We start from the raw sequence: 21,703 nt of genomic DNA, 5'->3' as shown, positions 1-21,703 counted from the left end.
GCAAGCTACCATGTTGATTGAGTGGGAGAAATTGAGAAGGTTCCCACATGATGGGTACTAATGGCATAGAACTTTGGATGACTTGCAATTTTTCGCGCATGCTTATAATAGGCTGACCAGGGAGATCAGAGAGAAAGGGCAATGCCAGAAAAGAGGAATTGTTCATGCTGATGCAAATTCAATAGCACAAAAGAATTGTTTGGATGGAGGGCCCCATAGGTTGGATAGCGTGGGTGGATACGCCCTATGATGTTCTTGGCTAGACTGTTCCTCTTCTCTTCTGTTTTTTTTCTGACTTGATGTACAATGGTCTCTGATTCTTTGTGGTGAGGCTTGGCCTCCTTGTTTTCTCTCGTGGTGACCTTTTTGGTTCTCCTCCTTTTTGTAACTCTTATATCTAATAGAAAAAAAAAAAAAAAAATTCTAAAATTAAAATAGTTTATCATTTTAAATTTTTTTCCTTTTCTTATACTATTTCTATTTCTAACTATTTCAATTAAAATTTTTAAATTAATTATGAATAAAATTTAAATTATATTATATTTAAATTATTTATAACTTATAATAAATATCTATTATTAATAGACTTATATTTATTTTAAAATATTTAAATAATATTTATAGATTTATTATAAATGAAAATGTATTTATTTAAAATTAAGATTTAAATAATAATTGATATTTACTATTATAATTAGATTAAGATTATTAAAGTATTCAATTATATACAAATTAATATATTTAATATTTATAATAATATATAATAAAATTTATATACAAAATCTAGACTAATTGAAGGTAAGTACTAAGCCATTGTGTGGCACTTGTTAATCTTACTTTTAGATTAACAATAAAATTTTACACATCTTCATTTATTAGTTTTAATTGTTATTCTTCCACTTTTGAAATAAAAAGGAAATAGTTAATTTTTTAAATTATTGTAATGAACTATTTATTTGAGAATAAATAATAATTTAAGTAGTCATGTCCAATATAGATAATTAAAAAAATGGATGTAATAAATTCAATAGTAAAATAAAGTAATAATACTTAGTTAAAAAGAGTATAATGGATTGCAAATTTTAAATAAAGAAATGTTTCAAAATTTCAAAATATTTCTATATAATTTCTTGAGTCTTTTTTGTGCTTAAAAATGTTCCTTGTAAGTATAAACTAAATGTTACATCATAAATCTTATTTAGAGAAACATATACAATGTTTAAACACCTTAGAATACCACTTTAATCACACTTTAATGTCATGTGTTTTGTCCTTGTATGAAAAAAGATGTTTAAGGTATTTGCCAATTTATCCTTAATTATGTCATAGATATGCCTAGTCTTAAGAACTAAAATTCAAGATCAATGCATCAAATCATCTTAGGAATTTTATAAGACAATTGAAATTGTTTTGTCCATCGATCATGTAGTTTAGGCTTTTGGCTTATTTACACTTAAGTGGACATGATATTAATTTCAACTAAAAATATTTCACCCATTTTAAGTGTTCAATAGAGGTTTATGTCCCACTTCTATTGTTGTTATGTATGACATTCTCATTGGAGTGGTTGCATCACGTTCCTACAAAATTCACCCTCTTGTCTTGCTAATGTTTGACACTTAGCTACATTTGGGACACCTTGGTTTATTTCATCTGTCTCCTTCATATATAGCACTAGAATTTTGGTTATCTTTATTTGCTTCCTCCATCCGTCGACCAAGCTTTCCATAAATATGAGCATTCTCCAAAATTTTATTACTTTTCACTTTCAATCATAGCCAGGCTCTGGTGATGTTAGGTTTTTCCCTTATTTTTTTTTTAATGAATAGGCCTTCTCTATTAATTTATAATATTGAACTACATGTTAGGTGCATACAAGATCACCCTATGAGAGTCACATGATCATGTGCTAGAAGCGTATAACCTTCTTGGATGCTTATGACATGGTAGCATCAATTAATTTTAGTCTTTGAGATGTCGTCCCAAAAAGACTCTTCTTCATATCTCTTACTTGATTTTACTCCATTGTGTTGTAGTTCTACTTTATTTGGGGAATGTTGACACTTCATATTTAATATAATTCTATGCATATGATCATACTAACCCCAAAATTGGTAGAGCCTTCTTGTTCTCTTTTTATGTTGTGTTTATTTCCCTTTGAAGTATTCCCTCCTGGGGGCATTTCATAGTGGACATGTTCTTCTTAGATGCATGTAAACTTCTATTAAAGTCATTTCTCCCATTGAGGTATTTGCAATCACTTAAACATGGGGGCATACACTCTACTCACTTTTGCACACACCCACTTTGATGGTTTTCTCATAATTATTTTTATCCCTCTATCAAACCATTAACAATTTGAGGGCTTGATCCTTTTGGATCCCTCTATTAGATTGTTATCCTTGAGGATGAATCTTTGATTGATTGAGTGACATGCCATATACACTTTCTAGACCATTCAACTCTCTCTCTCTCTCTCTCTCTCTCTCTCTCTCTCTCTCTCTCTCTCTCTATTTGGAAATGGTGAAGACTCTAGTTTGTTGGGGGCTTGGTAGTTTATTTGTCTCCTTAGACATGATAAGATCAACTCTTGGTTTTGATCTACATTACCATGAGTATGAGGTGGGATCATGACCTCCTTCTAAAGTGGGGGATAAATATATCATCATTTAAGACCTTTTAGCTCTTGACCTCTTATTGTACATAGATGTATTGATGTTGAAACAACTCTTTTTCTTTGGGGTTTGCCTCCTTTCTCTTTTTTCATTGGGTTATTTTCATTAGTTTTATTTTCTTGCTTTAGTTACCTTGTTTTTGGTTTTAACCTTTGTTTTTAGTTTCTTTGGTTAATAAAATGTCCCCTGTTTCTTTCTTTTTCCCCTAGGTTTTGTTGGGTTTATATATATATATACACACACATACAATTCACTATATTTATATTTATATATAGATATGTGTGAATGTATATCTGTACACACACACACACACACACACACACACACACACACACACACATATAACATCATGTGCTTCGTGTTATGTGTGGTTTGTATGGTTTATTCCATTGTCTTTATTTATTTTTTAACTTTTGCTTTTATTTTATTTTTATAATTTTCTTATTGTTTTTCTTTTTTACTTTTATATTTAAATTTTTTTAGGGTTTCCTCTCTTGGTTTGTGTGCTCTCTCTCTCTCTCTCTCTCTCTCTCTCTGTAGTCCCCTATATCTTTGGAGTTAGTCCCAATCTACAACTCACTTTATTTTTTGCAACTCTTGCTCTCTCATCCTAATGATGAATCATGTAGTGTGATTCAAAACATTTTTAAAGTGATGATAAAAATTTCAACACAATCTAATCCATAAGAAATTATGAACAATTTTAATGGATTGAGGAAATTTGAACTCTTTTTCTTGCTCTTTTTCATTTTTCCTATTTCGTTATGGGCAATTTAAGAGATGCCAAGATCATCTCTCCTCGCGATAATCCTTGTATAGGCCAAGTATAGGTTGACTAGGTCAAGCTATACCTTGACATATTTTAGTGTCAAGACCAATTTTGTTTTGGGGGTTTAAATTTTAAAATGTGGTGACCTTGTTAGCTTGATAAGTAGGAGATAATTTCCACAAGAAGTCAAATTTTGATATTGCTACCAAGATTTAACTGTGAAGTTTTTGAGTCAAACTCATTGACCCATGTTTCATGAGTATTGATTCAACACGAATCCATCTCTCATGAGAATAAATGGAACACTTAACACTCATTGGATCTACGTGATGCTCGCATAGGTGAAGCTTGCTTTATTTTTTATCTTGAAAAATGGTATATAAGGAAGGTTGGTCACTTCATTTCTGCATCCCAAGACCTATACAAGCATTTCACACATTTTAATACAATAATTTTTATAACAAACAAGATTATTCATGGAATTCATCAAGTATTTAAAGCATTCTCAAGGTTCAAGGATCTATTGTGAGTATTTCATCTTCAAGATCTAACATCTTGTTAGCCATCAAGGGAGGAGATCTACATTATGGCATTTATCTTCTTCTTTATTTATGCACATATACATCCATGGCTCTAGTGATTTTTCATTGATTAGATCTATTTCATCGATGGAGATTTTTGACATTTTGATTGAATACTCAAGATCAACAACATCTAGCATAATAAAGCTCTTTTTGACAAGATTTTATTAATCATGTAAGGTGAGTCATTACATTTTTCTTACTTCTTTACATACTTTTACATACTTTTCTCTTTCAAGATTAAATCCTAAATGAGGGTTTGACTTTAAGGAAAGCCCCTCCCTCTCAACAAAAATCATTTTTTTATTATGCACAGGAACAAGCTATCAAGTTTGCAAATTTTGATCTGAAAACATATTGTCTGAAGTTTCTAGGAAATCTAAGGTTAATTTTGTTTCTATCCTCCGAGAACATGGTCGTCAGGTGGAACATATACCAGTATAGGTTGACTAGTTCAACTCATACCTAGAGATCTATACTAATTAGGGTTTGAGGGTTTTGTGTTCTAATTCTACATCTGTATTTAGTTTATGTACCACTGTTTCCAATCAATAATTGTATGAGAAGAAAGGTGTTTTGTATCACTCCTCTTTAAGGTGAGTCATTTTATCTCTCTTCCTTTAATCTCTTAGATCTAATTTCTTGCTTTATCAAGGTTGTACATGTGCTTCTTTCATTTGGATCATTCAATGTCACACATGAAAAATCAATTCAATCAATTTACTTTAATCACATTTCATATCTTAAGGTTGATGAACATTGCATGAAAGAGGAATTTCTCACATACTTCCTTAGTATGATTTGGGTTTAGTCTTGGCATCTCTACATCTTACTTGAGTTTGGCTAATCTAACTTGAGTTATATTTAGAGTTGTGTTTAGAATCCCCTCTATCTCTTGTATTGAATAACTTAGGTTGGAGATGTTTAACTAATGAACTCATCTCATCTAAGTTTACAATAACAAATTCATTGCTTCCATTTCCCCCCTAAACATCCCTAATGTCTTCTTGAAAATTATAAATAAAAATATGTTGCATATCAACATCACACACAAGATAAGGAATTTGAGTATGCTAATGTTTAAATATAAAAATACAATCATTCACTTTTTTTGTAATGCCTTGTTTACAATGCATCAAATAAATCAAATAAATCTTGGGATTGATATTATTTTCAAAACTTTGAATGCAAGTATTAACAATTATTTGAAATGAATTAATGAAATAAGTAGGTAACAAAAGATACAATTGTAATGTTCTATTAAACAATTTAGCCATGAACCTATGATCGTGAGAGAACTCATTACACATTGTTTGAAAGTTTTTAACCTAAGACAAGGATCACCCTTACCATTGTAAGTCTCTAAATTAGTTATTTCCATGTGTTGAGGAGTGACAATATTTGATGATCTCTAGGTATAAACACTAGCAATATCACAAATAAGACTGTTAAACTTGGATTGGATCATAGAAGCATTTTTTGTTAGAAAGATGAAATAATTTGTATCAAGACACTAATAGTAGATTCAAAAGAAAGAGTGGTTTGTGTGAAATATTTGGACCACTATGGGAAATAGAAGGAACACAAGAGTATGAAAAAGGAACTCTACTATAAGTGGGCATGGATGAAGGTAAGGACCCACATGAAACATTTGAAGGATGACTAAAAGGATTATGAGTCCTAACATGTGTAGGATTGGTTTTTTGAATGGAGGCTAGTATGATAGGTAGAGAATAAGTAGACATACTAGATATGGATGTAGGAATAGGAACATAGATCATAACATTAGTGGCAATTGGACTGAATCCTAACTCTTCAACACAAACACTAATAGGCTTCCCATTGTTATTAATGAGATGAGAGATACTACACCAGATGTTAACACTATGTTCATCATTATGAATTATCTTCCTCAAACCCTCTTCTATGAAAATGAATTTGGGATTGAAGTTTTCATGTCCTAACCATTGCTCAAAATTTTTAAAATCTTGGGAAATATTTTGAACTTGCATGAGGTTAAGATCCCATCTTTATCATGAGAAGAGTAGAAAGATTTTTTCTTAAAAGGAGGAATGTCATTAGTAGAGATGTTGGTCTTGTGAAGACTCCTAAGAAATAAAGAGGACTCAGGATCAAAGGAACCCATAAGTCTACAAATTTTCCTAACCAAAATTTTATAAGTAGAAATCAATGTTGTAAAAATTATCCACTATAAAATGAATAAGAGATAGATGTAATGTAAATAGGAACTTTGAAAGAGATATGCAAACATCAACTAAGCACAATAAATGAAAAATCACATCTAACTATCAAATGAAATATATGAAGATTTAAAACATAAAATGAAGTCAATGCAAGTATCAAAACCAAAAGATGAACTGTGTTGAGTTGGGTTGCCTAAAATGTGAATGGTGAAAAGAGAAGTAATTCAAATATAATAGATCACCTCTCCTTTTCAAGTTTTCACATTTAGAAGGAAGATGCCCCTAACAAGCTCAAGAGAAGACTCAAGCATGAGATGGGGACAATGATCCTTCTCTAAACATGTAATTTTGAAACAGGAAATGATAGTAAAGACAATAATACATGTTAGGAAAGATTTAAATATGTCTAGAAACTAAATAGGAAATAAGAAAATTTAGATATGAGTAACTAATAAATGAAATGTTGAAAGTATGTTTGGTATCAACTTTTCTAAGACCTTAACACTGGAACCTATCTATTTGCCAAATCTAAGACCATTTGAGCCAATTTGTACCCAGGTATATAACAACTAAGTCGGTCTATAGCCTAGGTTTTTATAAGAAAACCTCAAAGTTATTTTGACTGGTCCAATCTGCCCAAAAAAGTTCCACAACTTTGTAACCTATTCTCACACACTAATACATTAGGGGTCAATTTGCAATGACAGGAAAATGTAATGTGTTTTTGGCTCTTTTTTTTCAATTATAGCCCGACGACATCGCAATTGTGACGCTAATGGGATATAAGAGAAAAAAGAAAAGAAAACATTGCTCATTTGGGTAATTTGTTATACAACATCACCTCATTTGGCTCACCACTATCTTATTCTCCGCTACCAGACGCAATGTTGGATGGATGGATGATTTAGGGAAAGTTTGAGGTGAGGCCATTTTCAGACTCTTATTCACATTCTGACCTGAGTTGGCTTTGGTTTTCCTAGTGAAGGGGAGCAATGGAGCCGCTAAAGAAGCAGACAGAGTGGAAAGCCTCCCAGGCCAACCCCCCGTAGGTTTTTCTCAATATGCTGGTTATGTGAGCATTAATGAAAGGAAGGCCCTATTTTATTGGTTCTTCGAAGCCGTGAGGGATCCATTAGAAAGGCCTCTTGTTCTTTGGTATTGGACAAGACTTATGAAGGACTATGACATAACAAATGTGCAACTGGTATTTTGGATCCCTTCTCTTATACACATTCAAACACTTTAGCCAACTCCAAATTTCTTATACATGGGGATTGTCCCCATTCACTTTGTATTATTTTGTGAGTATCCACACTTCCCTTGTTTCATCTTTTCATTTTATTGTATTATTACAAGACCTCAACCCTAGATACTATTGCAGTTGCGCAAATTGTGGAATCCAATTGCAAGAGATATTATTTGTAAGTTGATTTTTAGAAAATCCAATATGGAAGGAGCAATATTAGAGCAAAGCAACAAACTTTCTAATTTGACAAAAATTGGAATTGGTGTCTAGAATTGTTCCACACACCTACTCATTAGAGGTGAAGATGTTCAAGGGTATTAGACTTGAAATGGTATCCATAATATATCCTTTAAGGATTCAATGTTGAAAAATATATTGAATAAAACAATCCCGTAATGTTTAGAGCAATTATACCCTTCAGCTCTTCCATTTCCTTAGGAATATTTCTTGGGAGCTTCTTGTAAAAAAAATCAATGAATTTGGAAGGCATTGATAATCTTAGGGTATGGCATTGCTTGTCCTTTAATCCAAAATATTGTTTGATTCATAAACATTATTTGAAACATGGAGCTAACGTGAAATCCAGTCCGAAACTCTAAATGTTGTCTCTATGTTTTTCACTTTGTGTCAAATTTGTCATATCATTCAACATCCTTGAACTCTCAAGAATCAATCCTCATAAATTATTATGAGATTAATCTAGAATTTGAAGATTCTTGAACGTAAACAACTTTGGTGAGAGAATGTTTTACAACTCATTAAAAGACAAGTTGAGAAATCGTAACTCTGCTAGTTCTCCAATACAAATTGAGATACACCCCTAAATTTTATTTTGCAAGTCAAATACTCAAAGTTTTGTGCAATTTACAATAGGAGGAGGAATAATAGCTTGCAATTTTTTCTTTACTCAGATTTAGTGTCTCAAGTAGAGGAAGATTCCCTAACTCTTCTAGTACCCCACCTTTGAAATAATTTTGAGTCAAATTCAAAATTCTCAATTGAGAACATCTGACCAGATTTGTAGGAGTGACATCACTTAGTGCATTCTTTGAAAAGTCCACAAATACTAAAATATTATTGGCAAGACATATAGATAGTGGAATAGAGCCAGTTAACAAGACAGCTGCAAATTTTGCATCACTGGAAATATATTGAAGAGCCTCCATGTTTTACTTGTTCTAATCTTTGTAATATATTGCTACAGATTGCTAGCCAAAGCTCTAAAACAATTTTCAGCAGAAAGAATATCAACAAACAACATTAATCATATTTAATTCAGTACAAATAAGCTCTTATGTTTGCACTCTTTAAAGGCAAACTATTAAGAAGATTCTATCAAGAATATGTATCTGGGGCAATTGAAATGTATTTTGAAATTCTCACATACATTCTACTCATTATCAAAATTATGCAAGAATTATATATTTTATTGTGTAGATCCACCAAATATTGGTCACCTTTCAAAGTGATAAGAAGTTGCCTCTTGAATAAAATCTGATTGTGCAGAATTATCTTGATTGTTAACAAAATGTTATATCTTTAATATTCAATTGCAAGCATTTAGGGAAAACTGGAATCAAATTTAATATGTGAACAATTAATTTTGAGAAATTTGGTCAATAAAATAAAGGAGAGGAAGAATTAGTTCAACCCATATAACAACTACTTCGTGGGACTTCTAATTGTATGTAAGAAGTTAAATATAAAAATTCAAATACATCAGGACCAACATGAAACCTTCATGAATTCAGCGTTCAAAAAGATATTGGATAAAACTATCCATCAAAGTAAAATACTTGTACCTTGATTTTGGGTGAAAGCACAACATTGCAATCATGCTAGCAAATCCAACTCTAAAACACAACCCCACTGACACTGCCCACCATTGATCCATCTTGTCTGCATCTCCATCTGCATCTGTCACTGCTGTGTTGTTCCTTTGTGTTTGGCCACCTATATCACCCCCACTAGATCTCATTGCTCCATTTTTAATATGCCCTATGGATGTCCCTATCTAACTATATATCTTTTAATTGCATATAATAACTAATTTATGTTCTTTTTCATGACTATGTTTGACTCATATAATTGTGATCTCTCTAGCACTATGATGTTGTTTAATATGTCTTGCTAAAGCTTGTAAATTTTGTTCCTTTTGCCATGTCATGTAATATGTCTTGCCTTGTAGCTTATATGTTTTGAAACTGCTGTTAGGCCTTGTAGCTTGTATAATTTGATTGCTGGAGAGCTTCTACAACTAAGCAAGAAGGTCATTGCATGAGTTATAGCTGCACGCTTGGGTATGAAAATTGTATATTTTTTAATCTAATGTATATTTTAACTAGACTTTTAGCTTATATTTTTTGAAATTTCTTTTGGTGGCTTAATGTTGTAAGGTCTCTTGAAATAAGACCTTCAGGCGGTTGGTCAAAGTTTTACAAATAATCTTATCCACAAATTTGCCTAGAGCAATTGACTAAATGTTATAAAAGGTGATTGGGTTAAATGTCTTAGGAATAAAGTCAAAGAAAGTATTTTTAAAATATTAAAGTATTTAGCTAGGTCTAAGAAGATTTGTGTACTTTTGACAATTTTCCTTAGTTTGTGAAAGTTGTAGACCGAAGTTTTCATAGCTCGATTTTTGCTTCTTGCGAAGAATGATCATGTTAGATTTAATATAAGTGAAGAACAAAATAGGGAGACAATCGCTAGATTTTGGTCTAACTTGAAAAGAAAAGGTGATGGAAAATGTTATTTTCCTTGCAAAATTTGTAAGGGCTTAAACCATAGAAGATTGCTAATCAAAATAGTTAAGAGACATTGTAGGGAGAATGGTCACATGAAGGGGGGCATGACTATAATCAACTAGTAAGTTGTTCATTATATCATTTTAACAATTTATATACATATGAAATCACTTGATGATGAGTTGATGATCATGGTTATTTATGTTAATCAATTTTATATAGGTTGATCTCCCTAGGGAAGTACATAATATGAACCACAACAATCCAAAGAATATGGTTTTCGAAGTGGAGGAACATGGAGGTGTGAATATCCAAGGTGAAGATAATGATCCTACGGAAGATGATGATCATGTGCTAGAAAACACAATTGAAGATGATGGTATAAATACATTGATCCATGACACATTTAGTCCAAGCTTATTTGATCATGATGATGATGATAGCCTCGATGTACCTCTACTTGAGAAGGCATACGAGCCCCTATACAAAGACTCCCAAACAACTCTTCTCTCTATTGTATTGTTGTTGTTGAACTTGAAGGTTATGAATGGTTTATCCAACATAACAATGTCACGTATGTTAAGGTATGTCATATATGTCTTTATATTTAACAAAGGGTGAATAATGTACCACTAATAATGTTTATATTAACAACAAATATTTTTTGTTGTAGATTGATAGGCAAGTTTCTGTTACCACCATCAAATATTCTACCTTGCTCATATCGAGAATTATCTATTGTTATGAAAGATATTGGAATGGAGTATGAAGCAATACATGCTTGTCCCAATGATCATATTATATATTATAAAGAACATGAATTTGCAACACAATGCCCTGTATGTCATACAAGTAGATATCAAATAGATTGACTAACAAAAAAGGTGCCTCAAAAGGTTTTTCGTTACATCCCCATTATTCCACGGATGTGATAATTATTCAGGTGTAGTAGCTTGGCTCAATTTATGGATTATCATGCATGCAATAGAAGTCGAGATGACATTATTCGAATCCCTGCGGATGGTTTGACATTTATGCACATAGAGAAAAAGTGGCAACACTTCAAAGAACTTCATAATCTCAAGCTTTCATTGGCAGCGGACGGTGTCAATTCATTTGGAGAGATGAGATCTGTTTGCTCGGTGTGGCCTATTTTTGTTATCAACAATAACATTCCTCCATGGATGTCAATAAAGAGGGAGCACATTATGTTGGCAATGATTGTTCCAGGTATCTTATCATTTGATAGTTATTAATTTACATGTACTTACAAATCTTGCAGTAAAATGGTCACAATAATTATGTAATTTTATTGTTTATTCAAGTAGGTAAATATCAAGTAAAAGATATGAATGTATATATTGAGCCTCTTATCGACGAGTTGGTGGAGTTATGGAACGGTGTCACTATGTATGACGTGTCTAGACCAATAGGACAAAGACAATTTCAATTCCATGCAACACTTGCATGGACAATACATGATGCCCCAGGGCTAACACATTTTTGTGGTATGTTATAGTGAATTCAAGTTGCGCACGATAATTCTAACTATAAAAATCAACATATTTAATAATCCAATTATATCATTATCTTGTAGGTCTTCAAACAAAGGGAAAATTTGCATGTCCAGTTTGTGGTCCAAAGATGAAATCTCGTCATTCAAAATGTTTAGGAAAGTAGGTGTTTGATGAGTGTAGACACTTCCTCCATAGGAATCATAAGTATCGAAGTACGAAAAAACATCTTTTCAATGGGAAAGAAGAGACTACATCAAAGCCATGAAGAATGACACCTCGCCTATGGAAGTTGGAATGTAATAGAATTAATCGTCGAGGTAATGTAGTTCCACCTAATGGTTTATGTTTGTAATATATATATTTCTATTGTGATTTTTGTTTACTAATTGTGTAATTGATGATCGTGAAGGTCGTCAAGGCAGTATTGACAACCTTCCAAAGGGACTAAAAAGCTATCCCAAACAATTTAGTAGGTTGCCCTACTATGAGCACTTACAAATTGTGCATTTTTTTGATACTATTCATATTGGAAAGAATATAATAGAGACATTGTGGAAAATATTGGATGGAAGGCGTGACATAGGAAAAAATTGTCAAAATTTGTAATGACATTCATGAATCGAATCATGCATTGAAGAATTTCATTCACTCAAATAGCAACAGAGATCAGATTAATATAAGTGCCCTTCCTTGGTTATTAATGGAGCAGAAAAGTGATGCCATAAAAGAAGTCATACGAAAAAATTAATTTCCCATAGGATTTACTGCAAACATAAACAATCTCATATAAAAAAAAAGTGAATTTGGGCCAAGGCTCAAAACGCATGATTGGCATACTTTTGTCAAGGTAAGTTATGTTCTTATGTATTTACAATATATTCATAAACTACGTGTATTGTTCATTATTTTATGTTAGAAAACAATGAAATGATTAGTTTATAATTACTACAGTACGTGCTTCCTCTATCTCTCCCAGAGCACTTCAACAATAACATCAAACAAGTGATATACAATCTTGGAAAATACATGAGTTAAGTAGTAATATCTGTTCAATTTGTTGTATATATTTATTATATTTGCGATTTATTTTTCTTGCTATGTAATCTATTGTATATTATTTTGTAAAGTCTCATATCTATATATTTTTTGTGACTTGAATCTCTTAATGTAGGTGGTTGTCATCTAAAGAAATCCATAAAGAAGATATAAACTATTAGAAGAGAAGAATTCCTCATTTACTATGTGAAATGCAAAAGTGTCTACCTCCAACTTTTTTTAATGCACGGGAACACTACCTCATACACCTAGTTGAGGAGATTGAATTGTGTGGACCTGTACACACTAGGTCAATTTGGATAGTTGAGAGGCACTTGAAATCTTTGAAGGCTTTGGTTCAGCAAAGAGCACATCCTGAGGGTTCTATGGTAGAGGGATATATGGTATACCAGACTATGGTGTACATTACTAAATATCTTCCTAAGTTTGCATCAAATATCCATGTAGATCGCATTTGGGATCTTGAGCCTTTTAAAAAATTAGAAGGGGAGTACTTGATGGGGAAAGGTACATTGAGAAAAGTGAGAGGTAATAAATTATAAGATGTTATTGTAATAAATTATTTCCTAATCTTCAAAATAAATCGGTTGTAAGTTGTCTTTTTTTTTTTGTATATGTGCTCAAGAGTGGGATGCACTACATTTGTATATTGCAAAAAATCTTGATAGGATGACGGTATGGATTGAACGATGTCAACATTTTGGTCGCACATTAACATGGGAAGGTGTATCTTCATTGGTTAAAGAAGCTCATCGTAATGGAGATTCCAATGTTACACAAAGGGAAATAGACTTAGCACATGGTTTAAGAGATTTCTAGGTATGTACAAATTTATTAATCACCTGTATGTTTATCAACTCACGATACAATAATTTTGACATGTTTCACATATTATTGTAGGTTAAACACCACAAGGCTATGTTTTGTAACGGTCAAAAATTTCGCGTCAAAGTGTTGGATGACACGAAGAAAACTTGTGATTCAGGAATAACTACAATCTTTCAAGTGACTAATATTTCATTTAGAAACAACTTACATCCTCGAGAGTTTGAAAATCGATACTATGGCATTTTGGATGATATACTTGAGTGTGACTTTAGTTCCTTCAAATTAGTACTCTTCGTTGTCAAATGGTATAGGCTACGACTTAATCCAAATGATCCTGATAGAACTGTTATTGAACATGATAATGGATTTACAATGGTTAATACAACGTCATTTGAGCCAGTTGGGGATGAGCCCTATGTTCTTTGAAGCCAATTTGAGTAGGTATTTTACTCAGAGGTTCCACATAAACCGGGTTGGTCATTTTTTGTTAGACATGAACCAAGAGGAAGGCCAATAAAGTATAATGCGATGGAAGAAGAAGATATCAAAGAAGTAGAAGATGATGTAGATGGTGATCATGATCAACAGTTATTGGATGATGTTCTTGACACAAATTTTCATGAAGAAAAAGAAGAAGATGATGACGATGATGTTGTTAATGATGATGATGATGAAGATGATGTTGATGTTGATGATGATGATATTGATGATGACGATGACAACGATGATGATGGCGAGGATGATGATGATGATGATGATGATGATGAGGATGATGATGATGATGATGATGATGATGATGATGACGATGAGGATGATGATGATGAAATTTAGAGGTATGCCATCAATCCTTAATCTATTTAATATTCATTTCTTGATAGAAATATATTTGTCTTATATGGTTACATAGTTTATTCATTATCTATTTAAAAGCTACAAGTTTCAACTACAAATAGAATACTGCTAATCTAAATTAACTATTAATCTAAATTAATTAAATAAAAATATTTAAAACACATATTGATGCGTGAATGTATTGAGCCTTATTTTCTTTCAGGTCAAAAGCATTTGTAAGTATTTAGTTTAGAAAAGGGAATTGATTAAATATCTATAAAAGGGAGTTGTACCTAGAATAAAATTCATAGGGAAAACATAATATAAGTGCTTACCCAATTTTTTGGTTAATAATTCTACCTCTATAGGTGATGCAGAGACCCTAGGTGGACTTGCAATCATTCATAACAAGAGGGACTTCCATAGTGTTCTCACAGCACCAACCAAGCATCTTCATAAGATCCCTCTCCTTAATCCAAGCCAACTCCATAACCTACCAGAGTGCACACCAAATCCTTATGCTACCTTAGGTTCTACATCTTTGGAATAATCCCATGAATGTCCCTCAATCCATCTAATGGATTCATCCAAGCAATCTAATCAACAAATTATCAAATGCTCACAATGCCTCAATAGGCGCCAAACTTGACTTCACCTTAACTAGGTGTTTCCTCCACCTCCACACACATCAAAAAACTTCAAATAATCTCCCCAAGGTGGCTAAGCCCTCAACTCATCAGCTGATACAAAAACCCAGTTTTAGCCCTTAACTAGGTCTACTTCCCTAGTAGGCTTATAATGTGATCTTGATTTAAGTGTTATATTGTGTACCTTTTAATGGTTTTAATTTTTATGTTATGCTTATGATGGATTTGATTATGATTATGATGTGATTCTACTCACGATAATTGAATTGCATTTGCAGGAAATTGAACCCCTTTCAGGAGCATCCCACACAATCTCATGGATCGACAGGTATAAGTCAATACTCCTTATAGACAGTCTATTTAATACACTTATCAATAGTAAGATTGATTTCTTCTAAGATCTCTCCCATTTGTAGGTAGTAGCGAATAGGTATTTTTTAGAAGTGTCTTCCTCGAGTGAGGGAAATATAGGAATAGAAGAGGAAAGTGAGACATGCATTTTATCTAGAACAGGGAGATTAACTAGAGGTCAAAGGACTAGAAGGAAATTCAATAAACACATGAAATTTTTCCTTGCTCAAGGGGGTTCATGTTCTTATGATGATGAGATGAAAGGCGACATCAAGGTGCCCTTGAGGTATCAACATCTACAGAAACATTGGGTACCCAAGGAACTTCCTCCAATAAACATTGATTTTTGTGTTAACGAGAGGATATATTGCATAACACCATCATCATTACCTGGGTCAACTATAAAGCAACCCAATTGCATATTTGAGGCGTGCAAGGGAAATTGTGTTTTCATCTATGTGATAAAATCAATATGTGCAAGGGAAGAGCTTCTTATTGATTACAATTTGAACCGCATAGATACAAATGAGGCTATTATCATGGGGATGGAACATACTATTAAACCAACTTCTAATCAATGACTCCAACATACCATTTAGTCAATAAATTTTTGGCTAAAATTTTTATACTTGATCTTTGACACAGGGGCACAATATGGAGTAACCACCCAGAGGGGATGTTGGCGATGTTCCTGGCTCATCTACACATCAGCAGGTAAAACTCATTGTAATTGTGCAAACTAGATAGAAGCAAAATGTTTTTTTTCAATATTGTTTTTTTCATTGTTTTGGAGTAATTTTGATAATACTAATACTATTGTTGTCACAGAGGGCCAGTGGTCGGAGGGAGGGAAAGGAACCTGCAGTTCCTCAATAGTCCCCCCCCGAGGAGGACCCTTTCTATATTGATTTAGTAGAGACCGATGACCTGATTGGTTTGATTAAAAAGGTGCTAAAGAAAACTGGCAAAGAAATTATACGTTTGTCAACCATAAAGCCTACTACTTAGGAAATAAAAGATAGGGGATCTGAATTTTTGCACACCTCTAAAACCTTAAAGGTAAGTATTAATGAAATTTTTAATTATAACAAGAGTTCAATAATGGTTTTTATGTTATGCTCTTTTATGGCATTAATTAAAATATGGATGCATTGTCTTTATAGAGGTTTTTGCGTGATTTCGAGCCCCATTCCCATGATGAGGGTGCTATAGGTGATTCAGGTAGATCGCATGCTCCATTCCCCACTTGTGTTTTCCATTGAATATATATAGGAATGATCATAATCATTGGCAATACATGCTCGAACAATCCTTTTTTTTTAATGCTCTAACAATCTTGTCCATGCTAGTCCACGCATTCTATATTTATGTATGCTCTAACAATTTTATTCTTTAGCTTCAAATCAATTGTATCCTATGACGACGTCGCCTCCATCCAGAACAACCAAAAATCTCTTTTCGACTATTGAATTGACAACACGCATCGACTGTTGCACCATCTACTAGTACACAAATCCCTCTTTTTCTCTCTTTTGTTATGTGTTTAAGTGTTATGTGTTTATGATGTAGATTGTAATGACCCCCCTTTGGTAGTCACTCAACGTTTAAACTTTTTCACAATTTTATGATTCCAAACCATAAGAACTTGACTCCATTCATAGCTTGGATATACAAGGTTATGTTATAGGTCAAACTTCAATTAGCTGTCTTTAGTTATGAAAGATTATAATATTGAAGATCATCTTCTCTTGTAGTATAGTATCACAATTATATTCTGATGCAGAGTCTAGCAGCCACTTCTTCTACTAGCCTTCAGAAGGCTTTCACAATCGAATTTTTGGATCTAGGATTTGGTATAAGTCCCCTTACCCACACTGGGTATACACAACTGTTGAGCCCAAATGGGGCAATCCACTTCAAAAACTTCACTCGCTAACACAAGAAATGGTGACAGCAACCAAGACCTTTAGTCCAACCACAATCCTCTGTTTGTTTGGAATCTACCAAATCCACAACAATCCTTTGCACTTCTAGGCCTACAATCCTTGTAGCCTTTCCAATCCATTTTCTTGTATTTTCACCAACTATCCCTCTATGGCATAGGGACTTCTCCACTATTTTAGGCACCTCTTAAGACACTTGCTAGAATCCAAAAAGCTTCTAGGATGATCTTGCTCTAGCACCCTCCAAACTGTTGCTTGGTACCTAGGCATAGTTGATCAAGTTAAGCTAGGGCTTCAAGGAAGGATGGACTAGGTGGGTTCCCAAGACCCCAATCACTTATGGCAATCCTAAACATATTCAATGCATCTAACTTCAACACTCACACTTGCAAGCATTTAGAGAAAATTGGAATCAAATGCAATATGTGAACAATTAATTTTGAGAAATTTGGTCAATAAAATAAAGGAGAGGAAGAATTAGTTCAACCCATATAACAACTACTTCATGGGACTTCTAACTGTATGTAAGAAGTTAAATATAAAAATTCAAATACATCAGGACCAACATAAAACCTTCATGAATTTAGCATTCAAAAAAGATATTGGATAAAACTATCCATCAAAGTAAAATACTTGTACCTTGATTTTAGGTGAAAGCACAACATTGAAAACATGCTAGCAAATCCAACTCCAAAACACAACCCCACTGACATTGCCCACCATCGATCCATCTCGTCTGCATCTCCATCTGCATCTGTCACTGCTGTGTTGTTCCTTTGTGTTTGGCCACCTATTTCACCCCCACCAGATCTCATTGCTCCATTTTCAATATGCTCTATGGATGTCCCTATCTAACTATATATCTTTTAATTGCATATAATAACTAATTTATGTGCTTTTTCATGACTATGTTTGACTCATATAATTGTGATCTCTCTAGCACTATGATGTTGTTTAATATGTCTTGCTAAAGCTTGTAAATTTTGTTCCTTTTGCCATGTCATGTAATATGTCTTGCCTTGTAGCTTATATGTTTTGAAATTGCTGTTAGGCCTTGTAGCTTGTATAATTTGATTGTTGGAGAGCTTCTACAGCTAAGCAAGAAGGTTGTTGCATGAGTTATAGTTGCACGCTAGAGTATGAAAATTGTATATTTTTTAATCTAATTTATATTTTAACTAGACTTTTAGCTTATATGTTTTGAAATTTCTTTTAGTGGCTTAATGTTGTAAGGTCTCTTGAAATAAGACCTTCAGGTGGTTGGTCAAAGTTTTACAAATAATCTTATCCACAAATTTGCCTAGAGCAATTGACTAAATGTTATAAAAGGTGATTGGGTTAAATATCTTAGGAATAAAGTCAAAGCAAGTATTTTTAAAATATTAAAGTGTTTAGCTAGGTCTAAGAAGATTTGTGTACTTTTGACAATTTTTCTTAATTTGTGAAAATTGTAGACCGAAGTTTTCATAGCTCGATTTTTGCTTCCTGTGAAGAACGATCATGTTAGATAATATAAGTGAAGAACAAAATAAGAGAGACAATGGCTAGATTGTGGTCTAACTTGAAAAGAAAAGGTGATGGAAAATGTTATTTTTCTTGCAAAATTTGTAAGGGCTTAAACCGTAGAAGACTGCTAATCAAAATAGTTAAGAGACATTGTAGGGAGAATGGTCACATTGAAGGGGGGCATGACTATCATCCACTAGTAAGTTGTTCATTATATCATTTTAACAATTTATAAACATATGAAATCACTTGATGATGAGTTGATGATCACGGTTTATTTATGTTAATCAATTTTACATAGGTTGATCTCCCAAGGGAAGTACATGATATGAACCACAACAATATGAAGAATATGGTTTTCAAAGTGGAGGAACATGGAGGTGCGAATATCCAAGGTGAAGATAATGATCCTATGGAAGATGATGATCATGTGCTAGAAAACACAATTGAAGATGATGGTATAAATACATTGATCCATGACACATTTATTCCAAGCTTATTTGATCATGATGATGATGATAGCCTCGATGTACCTCTACTTGAGAAGGCATACGAGCCCCTATACAAAGACTCCCAAACAACTCTTCTCTCTGTTGTATTGTTGTTGTTGAACTTGAAGGTTATGAATGGTTTATCCAACATAAAAATGTTACGTATGTTAAGGTATGTCATATATGTCTTTATAGTTAACAAAGGGTGAATAATGTACCACTAATATTGTTTATATTAACAAAAAATATTTTTGTTGTCGATTGATAAGAAAGTTTCTTTTACCACCATCAAATATTCTACCTTGCTCATATCGAGAATTATCTATTGTTATGAAAGATATTGGAATGGAGGATGAAGCAATACATGCTTGTCCCAATTATCATATTATATATTATAAAGAACATGAATTTGCAACACAATGCCCTATATGTCATATGAGTAGATATCAAACAGATCGACTAACAAAAAAGGTGCCTCAAAAGGTTCTTCGTTACATCCCCATTATTCCACGGATGCGAAAATTATTCAGGTGTAGTAGCTTGGCTCAATTTATGGATTATCATGCATGCAATAGAAGTCGAGAAACATTATTCAAATCTCTGTGGATGGTTCGACATTTATGCACATAGAGGAAAAGTGGCAACACTTCAAAGAAGAACCTCGTAATCTCAAGCTTTCATTGGCAGTGGATGATGTCAATCCATTTGGAGAGATGAGATCTGTTTACTCGGTGTGGCCTATTTTTGTTATCAACAATAACATTCCTCCGTGGATGTCAATAAAGTGGGAGCACATTATGTTGGCAATGATTGTTCTATGTATCTTATCATTTGATAGTTATTAATTTACATGTACTTACAAATCTTGCAGTAAAATGGTCACAATAATTATGTAATGTTACTGTTCATTCAAGTAGGTAAATATCAAGTAAAAGATATGAATGTATATATTGAGCCTCTTATCAACGAGTTGGTGGAGTTATGGAATGGTGTCACTATGTGTGACGTGTCTAGACCAATAGGACAAAGAAAATTTCAATTCCATGCAACACTTGCATGGACAATACATGATGCCCCAGGGCTAACACATTTTTGTGGTATGTTATAGTGAATTCAAGTTGCGCACGATAATTTTAATTATAAAAATCAACATATTTAATAATCCAATTATATCATTATCTTGTAGGTCTTCAAACAAAGGGAAATTTTGCATGTCCAGTTTGTGGTCCAAAGATGAAATCTCGTCATTCAAAAAGTTTAGGAAAGTAGGTGTTTGATGAGTGTAGACACTTCCTCCATAGGAATCATAAGTATCAAAGTACAGAAAAACATCTTTACAATGGGAAAGAAGAGACTACATCAAAGCCATGAAGAATGACACCTCGCCTATGGAAGTTGGAATATAATAGAATTAATCGTCGAGGTAATGTCATTCCACCTAATGGTTTATGTTTGTAATATATATATTTATATTGTGATTTTTGTTTACTAATTGTGTAATTGATGATCGTGAAGGTTGTCAAGGCAGTACTGACAACCTTCCAAAGGGACTAAAAAGCTATCCCAAACAATTTAGTAGGTTGCCCTACTACGAGCACTTACAAATTGTGCATTTTTTTGATACTATTCATATTGGAAAGAATATAATAGAGATATTGTGGAAAATATTGGATGGAAGGCGTGACATAGGAAAAAATTGTCAAAATTTGTAATGACATTGATGAATTGAATCATGCATTGAAGAATTTCATTCACTCAAATAGCAACAGAGATCAGATTAATATAAGTGTCCTTCCTTGGTTATTAACGGAGCAACAAAGTGATGCCATACAAGAAGTCATATGAAAAAATTAATTTCCCACAGGATTTGCTGTGAACATAAACAATCTCATATTAAAAAAAAGTGAATTTGGGCCAAGGCTCAAAACGCATGATTGGCATACTTTCGTCAAGGTAAGTTATGTTCTTCTGTATTTGCAATATATTCATAAACTACATGTATTGTTCGTTATGTTATGTTAGAAAACAATGAAATGATTGGTTTATAATTACTGCAGTACGTGCTTCCTCTATCTCTCCCAAAGCACTTCAACAATAACATCAAACAAGTGATATATGATCTTTTAAAATAAATGAGGTAAGCAGTAATATCTATTCAATTTGTTTTATATATTTATTATATTTGCGATTTATTTTTCTTTCTATGTAATCTATTGTATATTATTTTGTAAAGTCTCGTATCTATATATTTTTTGTGACTTGAATCTCTTAATGTAGGTGGTTGTCATCTAAAGAAATCCATAAAGAAGAT

General features: G+C 32.8%; 1 protein-coding gene across 3 annotated transcripts in view; it reads right to left on the bottom strand.

The window, feature by feature from the left end:
- LOC149575848 (uncharacterized) overlaps positions 1-21,703 on the bottom strand; it is a 273,561-nt gene that overhangs the window by 227,010 nt on the left and 24,848 nt on the right. The window contains exon 2 of one of the 3 annotated variants that reach the window (XM_089815776.1): positions 9,278-9,428. The exons of the other annotated variants lie outside the window; for them this stretch is intronic. Coding sequence (XP_089671902.1) covers positions 9,278-9,369 — 92 coding nt within the window. The 5' untranslated portion in view covers positions 9,370-9,428. The remainder of the gene's footprint in view (positions 1-9,277; positions 9,429-21,703) is intronic. 3 annotated transcript variants of the gene reach the window in all.

The sequence above is a fragment of the Cupressus sempervirens genome, chromosome 1, assembly GCF_028749045.1.
Source record: "Cupressus sempervirens isolate cs-2001-9-10 chromosome 1, ASM2874904v1, whole genome shotgun sequence".
In the NCBI taxonomy this organism is placed as follows: domain Eukaryota; kingdom Viridiplantae; phylum Streptophyta; class Pinopsida; order Cupressales; family Cupressaceae; genus Cupressus; species Cupressus sempervirens.
Note: the sequence above shows the minus strand (reverse complement) of the source record. Positions and strands in the feature narration are given on the sequence as shown.